Source organism: Sinocyclocheilus anshuiensis, unplaced genomic scaffold, assembly GCF_001515605.1.
Source record: "Sinocyclocheilus anshuiensis isolate Anshui unplaced genomic scaffold, SAMN03320099.WGS_v1.1 scaffold3403, whole genome shotgun sequence".
NCBI classification, from domain to species: Eukaryota; Metazoa; Chordata; class Actinopteri; order Cypriniformes; family Cyprinidae; genus Sinocyclocheilus; species Sinocyclocheilus anshuiensis.
The window spans coordinates 70363-84700 of NW_015544684.1; the positions used below are offsets into that span (position 1 = coordinate 70363).

General features: G+C 37.1%; 1 protein-coding gene across 2 annotated transcripts in view; it reads left to right on the forward strand.

Annotated features, from left to right (window-relative positions):
- Nucleotides 1-14338, forward strand: part of LOC107698228 (paired amphipathic helix protein Sin3a-like) — a 35159-nt gene that overhangs the window by 4638 nt on the left and 16183 nt on the right. For both annotated transcript variants that reach the window (XM_016499195.1, XM_016499194.1), the window contains exons 3-18: nt 1141-1308; nt 1394-1500; nt 5092-5383; nt 5459-5710; nt 6356-6508; nt 6596-6751; nt 6866-6952; nt 7438-7556; nt 7728-7938; nt 8342-8458; nt 8592-8830; nt 9621-9804; nt 9899-10466; nt 10779-10948; nt 11053-11226; nt 12925-13017. In XM_016499195.1, the coding sequence (XP_016354681.1) occupies nt 1141-1308; nt 1394-1500; nt 5092-5383; nt 5459-5710; nt 6356-6508; nt 6596-6751; nt 6866-6952; nt 7438-7556; nt 7728-7938; nt 8342-8458; nt 8592-8830; nt 9621-9804; nt 9899-10466; nt 10779-10948; nt 11053-11226; nt 12925-13017 (3090 nt within the window). The remainder of the gene's footprint in view (nt 1-1140; nt 1309-1393; nt 1501-5091; nt 5384-5458; nt 5711-6355; nt 6509-6595; nt 6752-6865; nt 6953-7437; nt 7557-7727; nt 7939-8341; nt 8459-8591; nt 8831-9620; nt 9805-9898; nt 10467-10778; nt 10949-11052; nt 11227-12924; nt 13018-14338) is intronic.

Below are 14338 nucleotides of genomic sequence, written 5' to 3' on the forward strand. Positions count from 1 at the left end.
ATATATATATATATATATATATATATTGGACTATGTTGGACCACACTGGCCAATAACAGATTAATCAACCGATAGTTTTTAGAATACTGAATGAAAACTAGTGCTGAACTTTATTCCAAAAAAAACAAAACTGAACCATTCTTTTTAAATAGAATAAAAATATTAATATGAAATATAATTTGATCATTACAGATGCAACTTTAACATTTTTAAGTATATTGGTATTGAAATTAACACACTCTAACAAGGAACAATACTTCTACAGCTTATATTAACCTTAGTTCATGTTATAAATGGAATCATACAAATTGTTAAGTGTTATCATTTCATATAAATCCAAACAGTCATGCTTAAAAATGGCCATGTTTAAACCTCTAGACAAAGGCCATAGCACTGAAATTACATACATATGTATATTCTATGTAAACTCTCACACTTTATTTGCTTTTATTTTGGAACACTTGATCATCCAATCAAAATAACAAAAAGCACACTGGACAAAATGCGCAGCGTTGCATCTATAACTCACAGGTATCACACACCGGATGCATCGTGTTCATTTCAAGCAGCTGTCCAGAACAGTTTATTTAATCACCAAACAGGCAAAGGTTCACTACAGGAATGAACAAAGTGGTGTCGATGAGTTTTAAGTTCGGAGCAGAACGGAAAGAGAAAGCACTGTAGCTCTCTATATGAAGCATACAGACTTTATTAGAGCCAAAGACAAACATTTCGCTGAAAAATGCACAATACACAATCTTCCAGCCTTGAGTGAAGTAATTATACATACGAACAGCGATCTGGGACAAATATAATGCAATTTAATGGAAAACTCTGAGTGGTGCTCTGTGGAGCGGCAGGATTTCTGTCGGCTGCATGAACATATCAATGTGCTTTCTCACGTCACAGCTTTAAATATGTAACTTTGATATAAAACAAATGCATAAAAGTGACCAATTGGATATAAACTAATGCAAATAGATGATAATCGTGACATCAAACATTTGGGTCGGACTTATATATTCTGGATATATTAAAACTGTAAGAATGAGAATTCTTCACATAGTGTTAAAGGGAAATTACATTTCATTTTATGTAATCGGCCCTGATAATTAACCATTTCTCCTTCTGCTCTAACAGTTGTCAATAGCCCAGAGTTCTGGGGGACATGGACATACCAGCAGTTCAGCTGTGCACAGTGGGCCTCATCACCATGGGCCAGCTGTCCTGCCTGTGGGCCAGGGTCACTCTCATGCTACCCCAGCCCCTGCCCCAACACTGGGTCAGCAGCAGTTTCAAAGGCTCAAGGTAAGAGATATGCCTAGAAGAGCATGGGAATTATATGCGTTAGTTTAGATGGATTGCTGGAGATCTGAGATGTATGTGGTTTCAGGTTGAAGATGCTCTTTCCTATTTGGATCAAGTTAAGCTTCAGTTTGGCAATCAGCCGCAGGTCTACAATGACTTCCTGGATATCATGAAGGAGTTCAAGTCTCAAAGGTCAGTTTGAGTTTTGTTTTTGTTAGATTTTTTTTTTTGTTCTTGGGGCTTGTTGTGCTTGTGTCCCTTCTAGTTCTGTCTAGCTCCACACCACGGATGGGTTGATCTAGTTTTGGTGAGCGCCCTGGGGACTTTATCCTCGGCCAAGGTAGCTGAGAGAGACACTTAACCTGTCTTTGTACTTCCTTGTGGCTGCTTTTGTGCTCTGACCCCTCTGACTATTTAATGGTAATATTTCAGCAGTAGCTATCAGCACTAGTCAGTGCAGTTACATTGTTAAACCAGTGAGTCTTGAGTCTTAAGAGTGATTCTTCATTAAACCGTTCAATCAGTGGTTCATCACCTGGGTAACTCTTAAATTTACTTCATAGAAATCAATGGTGTTGATTCAGTGCATTGAACAGCGCTGACACCAGTCATGGGAAATCCTCATAAACTTTAAAAAGGATACAGTGACAGAGATATCGGTTTCATCTTCTGACAACTGATGGCAAACAATTGTTTTCTTTATAAATATATATGACTTGACCTGAAGAAGGACAGATGCAAGATCAGCTAAATTTTGGTGAAATTTTTTTTTTTTTTAATGTAAACACAATGGAGAATGTATCGCGTCTTTTATTTTGGTCATGTACAAATATTGTGCGATAGGTCGATATAGTAATTATCACGACAGGCCTAGTCACAAAACAGGTACTTTGTCAATAGAGTTGCAAAGTATGAAGCCCTGCTCGCACAGGAGTCACTTTCAAGCAGCTTTCTGTTGGTTAATTCAGCGAATTTGTGTGACCAACTTGAACATGAGTGAAATCTGCAAGGGGAGCTTTTTCACCCTCATGCGAAACTCCAGGTTGCATGGATTCCTATTAAAATTGCTGCCCACAGAATTTCACTGAACTACAGTAAATGCAACCGCACCTTTATGGTGGCTATATATGGTTACAATTAAATGGGGGCGGGCACTTGGACTTGGTCCTGTGCATTGGTTGTTGATTGGGTTCTGAGATGTTGGCTTTGCACTCAAAATTGGAAGCAGATGAACGCAAGCTGATGAAACATATGCACAAATGAATTGTTCACATTAAGATCTATAACAAGTGTTTAGAAAAATAGAGGTAAATAGGGTGAATTTTAATTTCATGCTGACTTTAAATAGGTCAAGAAAGACTAGTCAGTATGCAAATGGATATAAGAAAGAAGCCCAGTCACAATTCACTATGCATGCCATTGTCACTGTTGGTTAGATTTTGAATGGCCAGCATTCGTTCTGTGTAAGTAAGTGGGAGAATTTATCATTTTCAATATTAAATTTAGTATAACTATAAAGTATACAAAACTAAATGTAATTATCATGTTATTATTAAATAATAAAATGATTACAAATGTTTTAATGGAGTGGTTTTAATTGCAGATCTTTGCTTCCATTGTCCTCATTTGTAAGTCGCTTTGGATAAAAGTGTCTGCTAAATCGTCCCGGGGCTATTGTGTTTTACCGCCGGGCAGGGCGGTGAAATATTTTGGTAGCCCAACAGGCTACCTTGAATAGTGATATAAAATCCCTTCCTTGATTCGCGTTGTTCTCTCGCTTGTAGGGGTGAAACGGATCATAGTTTATCATTTACACGTGTGTACATGTAATCTTTAATACTTGGTGTTAAGTATTTAGGAAAATAGGAATATCCATTAGTCTTGCTGCGATAGTCGGTGTTGACGGTGTTACCGGTCTTAAGCCGCAACACCGGTTACGTCACTTGCCCACCGCGGCACCTACCCCCACCGTATTTTAGATTTTTTTATATAGTAATAAAAATCATTTAGTTCTGTTAGAGAACAGACACTACAATTAAAAACTGAACGCGGCTGCTCAATGCAGCGTGCCGGACGACAGTCGCATCACAGATCAGCAGCAGGAGTCAGATTTAATTTATCACGTGAGGCGAGTGAGTCGAGCTGACTGACAAGAAGAGTGAGGTGAGACAGACAAGACGATGGCAGAAGATTTAGTTTCAAAACGAAATGCAAAAGCGACTAGCTGTTTGGCAATATTTTGGATTTTGAAAAGCCTGTTGACTTTTGACATTTATCTAAGGTGATTTTGTGTGGTGGTTTTATTTTTACATTCGTTTCTTATTTATTTGGATTCACAGTGTTTGCTGATTTTTACTTTATTGAAACTTTGTGTAATTTATTTTATTCTACATCAAGGTGTATGTCGTGACTCGGAGCTTTCTTATTCGTTTTGCTAATAAACATTCTATGTTTCTTATTTATTCTCATTCAGCCCGTCTGCTGTTTTTGTTTCGTTCAGATTTTATGTAAGTATCACAAAGCTATTTAATAAAGCTATTATTTTGTTTTTGTTTCAAATTTCAAAAGTTTACAATCTAAATAACATGTATGCAGCATCTTTGTTTGGATCGTGATTAAAATACACAGGCAAAACCTTAGTTTACTTGCATGGAGAAATCTATTTTATTTGTATTATTTATTTATTTTATTTGGGATTTGTTTTAAAATTTCAAGTTAGTATATTGTTCGACATTTTCAATTTCACAAAGTAATGTGCAGCCTTTTGGTCTGAGAAATAACAAAAGGACACCTTTTTAAAAATCTATCTTAAATCTCATTTTGTTAAAAAAGAAATTGTGAGAAAATTGAATCGTGAAATCAGTATCGTGAATCATATCACATCGTGAGTTGAGTGAATCGTTACATCCCTATATGCTACTAGTTTTTGCTGTGGTATCGAAGTAGTAAATTGTTCTTTAAATAATAAGTGTTACTTATTATTTAAAGAATAATAAGTAACACTTATTATTTAAAGAACAAGAATAAGTGTTACTTATTATTTAAAGAATAATAAGTAACACTTATTATTTAAAGAACAAGAATAAGTGTTACTTATTATTTAAAGAATAATAAGTAACACTTATTATTTAAAGAACAAGAATAAGTGTTACTTATTATTTAAAGAATAATAAGTAACACTTATTATTTAAAGAACAATAAGTGTTACTTAAATAATAAAGAACCATATTTTTTCATGTGATCCGTTGTACCCCTACTCTCTTGACTTGTTATTTGAAGAAAAAATACAATATGTTTTATTCGGGCTAGTTAAATTAATTTTTGGGCTACCAAAATCTGAAGAATGCCTGCCCGAAGGGCTACCAGGGATTTTGAAATTTTGGGAGCCCTGTTTATATTAGGCCTATAGCATGGTGTATTTTTATTCGGTTTGTTAACAAACTATGTTTAATATAAGTGAGTTTGTTGTTGTACGTTCAAGCAATTGATGCCGAATTGACGCTAATTCTAAAGTTAAAGTAAAATGCGCATGGGCATTTATATGCTATTTAAAAGTGAAGGAAATCGAGGAAAAGAGGGAAAATATCAACGAACCCCACCCCCCGATGATACCGGTATTACCATTGTTGTCATGCGTCAATTAACCGGTGGAAAAATATCCTCACCGTCACAAACCTAAAGTCCATATAGTGCTTTTTTGCAAGCATTGTTATGATGATGTGTTCTTGGACTCAAGGACATTGCAAATCAAATACCATAAATGTACCATCCTTGTGTTGTCAGCATTGATACACCAGGTGTGATCAGCAGAGTCTCCCAGCTCTTCAAGGGCCATCCAGACCTCATCATGGGCTTCAACACCTTCTTGCCTCCTGGCTACAAGATTGAGGTTCAGACCAATGATCTGGTTAATGTGACCACTCCTGGCCAGATCCACCACATCACCCCGCATGGTATCTCTGTTCAGAACCTTCCCATAACACAGCCAGCGCAGCACCAGATCCAAACAGCAGCTCCCACCAGCACTGCAGCCTTGGTCATCCCTAGCCAGCCAACCCCTGCCAAGATCAGCAAGGTAAAACTAAATTGTTTTACCTTCTGTACATATTCGGGTTGTTCATTTTGTCTAAATTAGTTTTATGTTCCACAGCCAATGCAGTCTCCTGCACTTACCCCAACCAGTCAGCCTAATCCGTCCATTCCCTCGTATGCCTCCCCGCGCTCGCCCTCGGTCCAGTCCCACACTCCCATCAGCAGCAGCACTGCCGGTTCAACCCCGCTGCAGAACAACCAGCCTGTAGAGTTCAACCATGCTATCAACTACGTGAACAAAATCAAGAACCGCTTTCAGGGCCAGCCAGAGGTCTACAAATCCTTCTTGGAAATTCTGCACACATATCAGGTGAGAGCAGAGGCACTGAGGACAATATCTTTATGTCAGAATGCTCTACAGCTGTGTAGTACAACCAACCTTTTTATTCACCCAAGTACACTATCAAAAGTTTGGGTTAGTAAGACTAATACTTTTATTCAGCAAGCATTCGTTAAATGGATCAAACGTGATAGTAAAGACATGCATAATGTAACAGAAGATTTATATTTCAAATAAATGCTGTTCTTTTGAGCTTTATATACTTATATATATTTATATATATAAAAGTGTATCACAGTTTCCACAAAAATATTAAGCAACACAACTATTATTTATAAAAATAAGAAATGTTTCTTGGGCACAAAATTAGCATATTAGACTGATTTCTAAAGTATCATGCAACACTGAAGAATGGAGTGATGGCTGCTGAAAATTCAGCTTTACCATCACAGAAATGAAATTCATTTTAATAGAAAACAGTTATCTTAAATTGTAATATTTCACAGTATTATTGTTTTTACTGTATTTTTGATCAAATAAATGCAGCCTTAGTGTGTAAAAGAGACTTCTTTCAATTAAAAACATTTAATACATTTTACCGACTTGAAACTTTTAGACAGTAGCGCATGTTTACAGCCCTTTATGCTGTAAAGTTGTGCTTTGTTTGTTGTATAGAAGGAGCAGCGTAACGCTAAGGAGGCAGGGGGAAACTACACACCCACTCTCACAGAGCAGCAGGTCTATGCTCAGGTGGCCCAGCTCTTCAAGAACCAAGAGGACCTTCTTTCAGAATTCGGCCAGTTCCTGCCAGATGCTAACAGTTCAGTGGTAGGTTTTAATCAGTCTGTTGAGATCTATGATAATAATATCTGAAAATCATAGAGCTGAATTCACTTAGCTTTTTTCTCTTCTCAGTTATTGAGTAAGACTGCAGCTGAGAAGGCTGAATCTGTGCGTATTGATCACGGGGTGACGGTAAAGAGACCCCAACTAAACAATAAGCAGAGGTTTAACCAGAATGGCTGTCAAATCCGCAGACACCCAGGGCCGCCCACTACACCCCCTGTTAAGGTGATTTTGAGTAAAACTTTACATTAAAAAACAGTACTTTTTGGCTGTTTTTTTAAAACATTGTATTATTAACCAGTATTAATCATCCTCTTTTTTTTTTCAACTCTTCAACAGAAAAAACAAAAGTTTATGGGAAAAGACCATTCAATGGCGGAAGCCAGCAAACATGGAATTGGTGCTGAATCTCTCTTTTTTGAAAAGGTGATTGCTTTTCATATAATCTTTCAGTGATTATAATGGAATACAAAAATAACTGCATTATGTTGGCACATTACAAGGATTATAGTGAGTTATGTGGCTTATACACTAGGGCTGTAAAAAAAAAAAAGAATTTCGAATATTCGTCGAATTTAAAATAACAATCCACAATTTTAGGTGTGCGTTAAGGAGGCAGCCTTATCAGTGGCACACAAGATGCGATGACGATGTATATAAACATTATTTTAAACATTATGCACTTTTTTCACAGATAGTCATTTTATCTTATGCTTTGAATAAACGTGCATTAGTAATGTTTTGTTCGATGTGCCCTCTTGTGGCCTCAGAAGAGAAGCCAAAAGCTTTTCTTCACCCTAACTGAAATTATGCATTTTAAATTTGAATTTTGATAATATTTAAGTACAAAATTCGAATTTAGTTTTTCAGCCATTTTGACAGCCCTATTATACACTGTGTTCTCTTCTTAGGTGCGGAAAGCACTGCGGAGTTCAGAGGCTTACGACAATTTCTTACGCTGTTTGGTCATCTTCAATCAAGAAGTGATCTCACGGGCTGAACTTGTGCAGCTGGTCTTGCCATTTTTGGGGTGAGTGGAATTCAATTTAATTTCATATTGACCTCTGAGAGATACTTTCAGTCTGGTTTAAAGGCTTTTAAGTAGCCATTATTTAATTTCATTCATTATAAATCAGAAATCAATAAAGCTATTAGTTTCATTAGTTCTGACATTTTTGCTATTGCTTTTTCTGGTTATCAGGAAATTCCCTGAGATTTTTACATGGTTCAAGAACTTCCTCGGCTATAGAGAGTGTGCCCATATTGAGAGCTTTCCCAAAGAGCGAGCCACTGAAGGCATTGCAATGGAAATTGATTATGCATCCTGCAAAAGATTGGGCTCCAGTTACAGAGCCCTTCCCAAGAGCTTCCAGCAGCCTCGATGTACAGGCAGGACTCCGCTGTGCAAAGAGGTGAGTTCACCATCGGGGAGCCATCCTTTCACACCAAGTACAACTTTTAATTTATTTATTTTGCACACTTAACACTCTTCTGCAAGCTAAACATTTTGCAGCTGGTGTTGGTTGATGGTATACTGGTATTATGGGGTGCCCATTCGATTAGATTTGAGTTGAATTGAGTTTTCAGTAGTTAGGAATTATGCTGTAAAGAGTTATGTTTCTCTTTTTCATTGTTAGATGGATTATTGTTTTGTTAAAGAAGGATTAAAAGGCTCACTTGGCACTGATAATAACTCAACTGTTACAATACTACACCATGCAAAATGTAGCTTTCCAGTGTGGGAGGAGTTTGACTCACTTGTAGTGAAAATCTTGATGATATGACAGCCCTATGCTAATGCTGAATCATTTTCAGGTGTTGAATGATACGTGGGTGTCATTTCCATCCTGGTCTGAGGACTCAACCTTCGTCAGCTCCAAAAAGACTCAGTATGAAGAGCATATATATAGATGTGAAGATGAGCGCTTTGAGGTAAGCAAAAAGCAGTTTCACAAGTATAGATATAATATATATATTTTTTTTTTAGTTTACCAAAGCTTAATTTTCATCAGTGTAGTAGGATATTCAGTTCAGTGTTTGATCAAACATGTCATGTGTCGTGCAGCTTGATGTGGTTCTGGAGACAAACCTCGCCACTATCCGTGTTCTGGAGGCTGTTCAAAAGAAGATCTCGCGCATGTCTGCTGAGGACCAGGCCAAGTTCCGGCTGGACAACACCATCGGAGGCTCCTCTGAGGTCATCCATCGTAAAGCTATTCAGAGGATATATGGTGATAAAGCTCCAGACATCATAGATGGGCTTAAGACGAACCCTGCTGTCTCTGTACCTATTGTACTCAAAAGGTCAGCATAAATGTTATTTTCTTGCTAGCAAAATTATAAAAATGTCATGCACTGTTGTGAGAAAAGACTCTTTCTTTGAAAGAGGACAGATTAGTTTTTAAAACATTTTTTTTTGAACGTATTCTTTGTAGAACAATCCACATAACGTAGTACATGATTATGGAAGTTATTCAAAAGCATATAGGGCTGCACAGTTTTTCCAATTAAAATCAAAACTGTGATTTTGCCCTAATGCAATTATTAAACCACAAACTTCTCCAGATTCACTTTATTTGAAGGAAGAACTGATAGCTGCAAAAACGTTTTAGTTTCTGACCAAACTAAAGACTAGAGACTATAATGTGAATGCAATGAGAACCAGATTATGTTTCACATTTGAGTAAACTAAAAGACGTCTGAATTTTGCTCTTTCATAGAAAACAAAATGTGAATGCCCTTATAGAGTAATTTGTACTCTTCCTCTATTGGCAGCAGATTGGCCAAAACATGTTTTTCAAACCCTGTTGAACATGGAATGTGTGATTTCTATGTGTGATTTAACCATTGGTATCTAAGCAGCCGAAATATTAGATGTTAAATGCTTATGGGCCACAATTGCAAAAACAACAACAAAAAACATATATGCAGCCGTAGTACCCAAGTAATTGATAATTTTGTTATTATTCAATAGCAGCATTGTGTTTTCTATACTATATCTCAAATAATTTTGTCAGATAGGGAGAGTTCTGTCTTATACAGTTCTTTTCATTTGAGGTTTTCCTCACAGAATTCATTATGTTTGTCTTCTTAGGCTGAAAACTAAAGAAGAAGAGTGGCGAGAGGCTCAGCGTGGCTTCAATAAGATCTGGAGGGAACAGAATGAGAAGTATTACCTGAAGTCTTTAGATCACCAAGGTATTAACTTCAAACAGAACGACACAAAGGTGTTTCGCTCCAAGATGCTGCTCAATGAAATCGAGACTCTTTATGATGAGGTATGAAACATTCTAAATGTATATTTTGTGCTCAAAAATTAAATGGATTTTAAATATTGCCTGGTTGCACATAATGGCCTTTTCATCCACTTAGCGGCAGGAGCAGGCTTCAGAAGACAATGCCGCCCCTCCTTCAGGCCCTCACATGACCCTCACGTACGAGGACAGCCAGATCCTGGAAGATGCGGCCGCTCTCATCATCCACCATGTCAAGAGGCAGTCCAGCATCCACAAAGATGACAAGTACAAAATCAAGCAGATCATATACCATTTCATCCCTGACATGCTGTTCGCCCGGCGCGGCGAGCTTTCTGATGTGGAGGAGGAGGAAGAAGAGGAGACTGAACCAGATGAAGATGGGACTAAAAAGCACAATGGGACAACGTCAGCAAAGTCTAAGCTCCTCTTCAGCCATACAGCAGCTACCCAGCAGAAGCTGAGTAACTGTGACGATGCCTACAACCTCTTCTATGTCAACAATAACTGGTACATCTTCCTACGACTGTATCAGATCCTGTGCTCCCGACTGCTACGGATCTACGCGCAGGCGGAAAAACAGATAGAGGAAGATGCCAGAGAGAGGGAGTGGGAAAAGAACGTCTTGGGACTGAAAAGAGAGAAGAACGACAACCCGGCCATCCAGCTGTGTTTGAAAGAGCCCAGTGAGTCTCAGATTTCACTCAGGTTTTAAGCAGGTAGTCATTGTGTCAGCACGGTTCACACCAAAGTGGAGAACTTGAGTGCGAGACCTCCTAAATTTGTGAAGACAGCTGGATGTTTTATCACCAGTTGCTCTCAAGGGTTTTAACACATGTTAGAGCTAATGACATTTCTCTCAGATTTACCTGCAACCCTCAGGGTCCTGTCGCCATGGAAACTTCTTGAGCGACTCGTAGATAAAGGCTGTAATTTGTTTATTTGTAATGCTGTTGTTAGAGGTTGATGAATTAAAAATGCCCTGTTTGTTTTTGCAGTGGACATCGATGTTGAAGACTACTACTCTGCCTTCTTAGAGATGGTGCGAAACCTTCTGGATGGCAACATGGAGACATCACAATACGAGGACCAGCTGAGGGAAATGTTTACCATCCATGCCTACATTGCCTTCACAATGGACAAACTCATCCAGAGTATAGTGAGACAGGTAGGGTTTTTTGTTTATTAGGTCGAGTTCCTGTTTAGTGAGCATTTTCAGTGTTTCGGAATCTCATCTTACAGTTCAATCTTTCTTTTTTCTCTTTCCCACAGCTGCAGCATATAGTAAGCGATGAGATCTGTGTACAGGTGACTGATCTTTACCTTAGCGAGTGTGCCAACAAAGCCACCGGTGGGTCCCTGTCCACTCAAGCTTCGAGAGGAAGTGCCGAGTCAGCCTACCAGCGCAAAGCCGAGCAGCTGATGTCCGACGAGAACTGTTTTAAGGTACGACTATCTCTTTTTAATTTACCAAGACATACTCGCTGCGTCCAAAATCACATATGGCGTTTTTCCACTGCATGGCACGGCTTGGTACGGCTTGGTACGGCTCACTTTTGGGGGAGTTTCCATTGTGTACAGTACCTAGTACCTGGTACTTTTTTTTAGTACCACCTTGGTTGAGGTTCCAAGTGAGCCGTACAGATACTAAAATGTGACGTGTAAATACTGCAGATCACTGATTGGTTATAGAGAATCGTCACTACCGGCATCATTGGATCTGCGACATGAGACTCCAAACCCGCTAGATTTAAATAGTCAGCAACAGCCACTGCAGTATAATTTTTTTGCATTACTGTTTTTTTTAAACGACTTTACTTTTGAAATTTGGACAAACTCCATCTGCCATGTTGTTACTACATTGGCACAGTGTTTAACCAGAAAAAAATAAAATGGCACTTCATTCTGAAAAGGTTGCCGACACCTGGTATAGTTAAGAGACACTTAGTTCTAGTTTAAATGAGTACAAATACATGTTTATCACTGGACAATGACAAAACCTTCTAGTGTGCATTAAACTATAATATTTAATAAGTATACTTTGAGGTTTTGCGTTCGGTTGTATGGATACACTAAACATTTGTGTCAAAACTGAAGCATACTTTGGCCTTAAAGTTTTACACAGTCACTTAAGGAAAGCAATTTACAAAAATTATTTGTGGTGTCAGTGGTATAACATGGTTATGTATATGTTGTACCATTCCTGTCAGGTCCATATGTTTCAGTAAAAGTCTGTTTGCAAAGCTTGCGTCAAATTGCAAACAAATAATTCTGTATGGAGACATTTACGTAGTTGAAAATAAACAGCCATTTTCCTAATATCAGGTTCCTTTGGAAGGTAATGATATTTAGTCCAGTGATCCTGTTGTAGTTGTATTTCTTCTGTCTATCTATATAACAAATGAGTGGGTGGGGCTAAATAGGCAATGATCAATGTTGATCTGATGTATTGTGCTGATGTATTGATTTCTATAATGTAATAAAAACCTGGAGCAGATAATGAGTCATTTTAGCAGCTTGGATTCAGTATATTTGTGTATATGTGTTCAATTGTATGCATTAGTGTTCACACCAAAACTGATATACTTTTGGACTTAAAGTTTTATGCGGTCACTTAAGAAAAGCAAAAAGGATTGAAGTGGTATCAGTAGTAGTGTAGGGGAGATATTATTGTGTGTTGAAAGAAAGTGCTTTTTTTGTACTAGAATTACATTCACAGTGACAAAGTCGAAGTCACAGTAAATGATGGTTGTATAGGAAATACTGATAAGACTTTTCTGTTGGTTTTTCAAGCAAACTAATTGACCATCTATCAAGCTATCGGTCAAAGTGACTTAATCAGCCAAAATCACTGCTTTTTGTTTTAATGACCACATTTTTCAATGTCACGCTGTTATCTGCTGCCTCTTTTCACCTCCTCCTCTTTATTTAACTACTTTGTTTAACCACAGTTTAATCTGTGTAGATAGATGCATATCTACAGTGTCTATAGGTTTTTTTTTTCCCTTAACATTTTAGGTTAAAATATAAGGGTGAATATGTAAGGGAAACTATTTATGTTAAATCATAGAAGCTGATAGTTTTAAAGTATTTCATGTCTGCTATCCATGCATATTTAAACAGGACTTTTTTTTTTCATTCCAGTTATTGTTCCAGAAGTCTAAGGGGACTGTGCAGCTTGCCGTGGAGCTGTTGGACACAGAGGAGGAGAACTCGGATGGACCTGTGGATACCGAGGTAGATGCCTGAGACTTGGCTAAAGATTTTTCAGTGTTAACCTATTAATCCAAACTGTACTGTTGGCAAAGTGTTGCAGCAACATCTTTTGACTATTAGCAAAGTTTGGTTTACTTTGGAGCTTATTCAGGCCAAGAACCCTGTCGCAAATGTTGCATCACAGTGAAAGTTGATCATCTATGCATATATGAACAACGACAAAAAATAGCGCAGTGAAATGCAAGAAATGCATCCGGTTTGAAGTCTGAGACTATTGGAGACTATCTTTAGGCTGAGACTATTGGTGTGCGAGACAGTAGTGTGATTGTTGTCAAATCTGCAGTTGATTTTAACAAACTAAATATGCTATTTAGGGCTGCATGATTTGGGGAAAAATCTAATTGCAATTTTTTATTTATTTTTTTTGGTTAAAATTGCGATTTGCAATTTAAATGCAATTTTTTAAACAAATTAACAAAAAATAACTATAATAATTAGGTAAAAGTTAATGATAAGATAATAACAATACTAATTTTATTTTACAGAAGACTATTGTTTTACAGAAAACTGCTGGGTTGTTAACATACAGGCCTATAACTGTACACCATAAGATACTGTTATGATAAAAATCTTTGACAGTAATTTCTTAATTTTTATCAAGTATGTAAAATCCAAAATGGAGTCCATTTCTTTAATATGAAATATGAGCCTTTTATACATCCACTGTGGGGAAAGAAAAAAAAATACTCCTGTACACTTCTATACACTGGAGAAAAAAATGGATTATCATATGTTTACTTCAAATTTCTTTAGAGAGAAGTATTATTTTTCCTATTTATGGCCAAAATAGAACTGAGTGCGCATTACTAAGTGCTAAACTCATGTAATGTCTGTTTCAATCATACTGGATGCCAGAGGGTGCCCTCACGCAGAAACTCCACATATACATCACAGAAGTAATAGAACGTAACAGGAAATCCCTAATATGGACAAAGGTATCTAGCTATGGCTGTGACTGAGGGGCCCTTTTTTTCTGTTTAAATTTTTATGGACTTTTTTTTTATGGTTAAATTACATTTTATCAATCAAAAATGTGTCTTATGTCTAAATTAAAATCATGAAACTTATACATTTTAACATAAATTTATTATATTAGGCAAGGCAAGTTTATTTATATAGCACATTTCATACACAATGGTAATTCAAAGTGCTTTACATAAAAGAAATGAAAAAATAATTAAAAAAAATAATCACAACAATAAAACAAGGAACTTAAAAACTTTGAAAATTATTTAAAAATTGATTTAAGAGGTTTAAAATGAATTTAAAACAGTTAAGAATA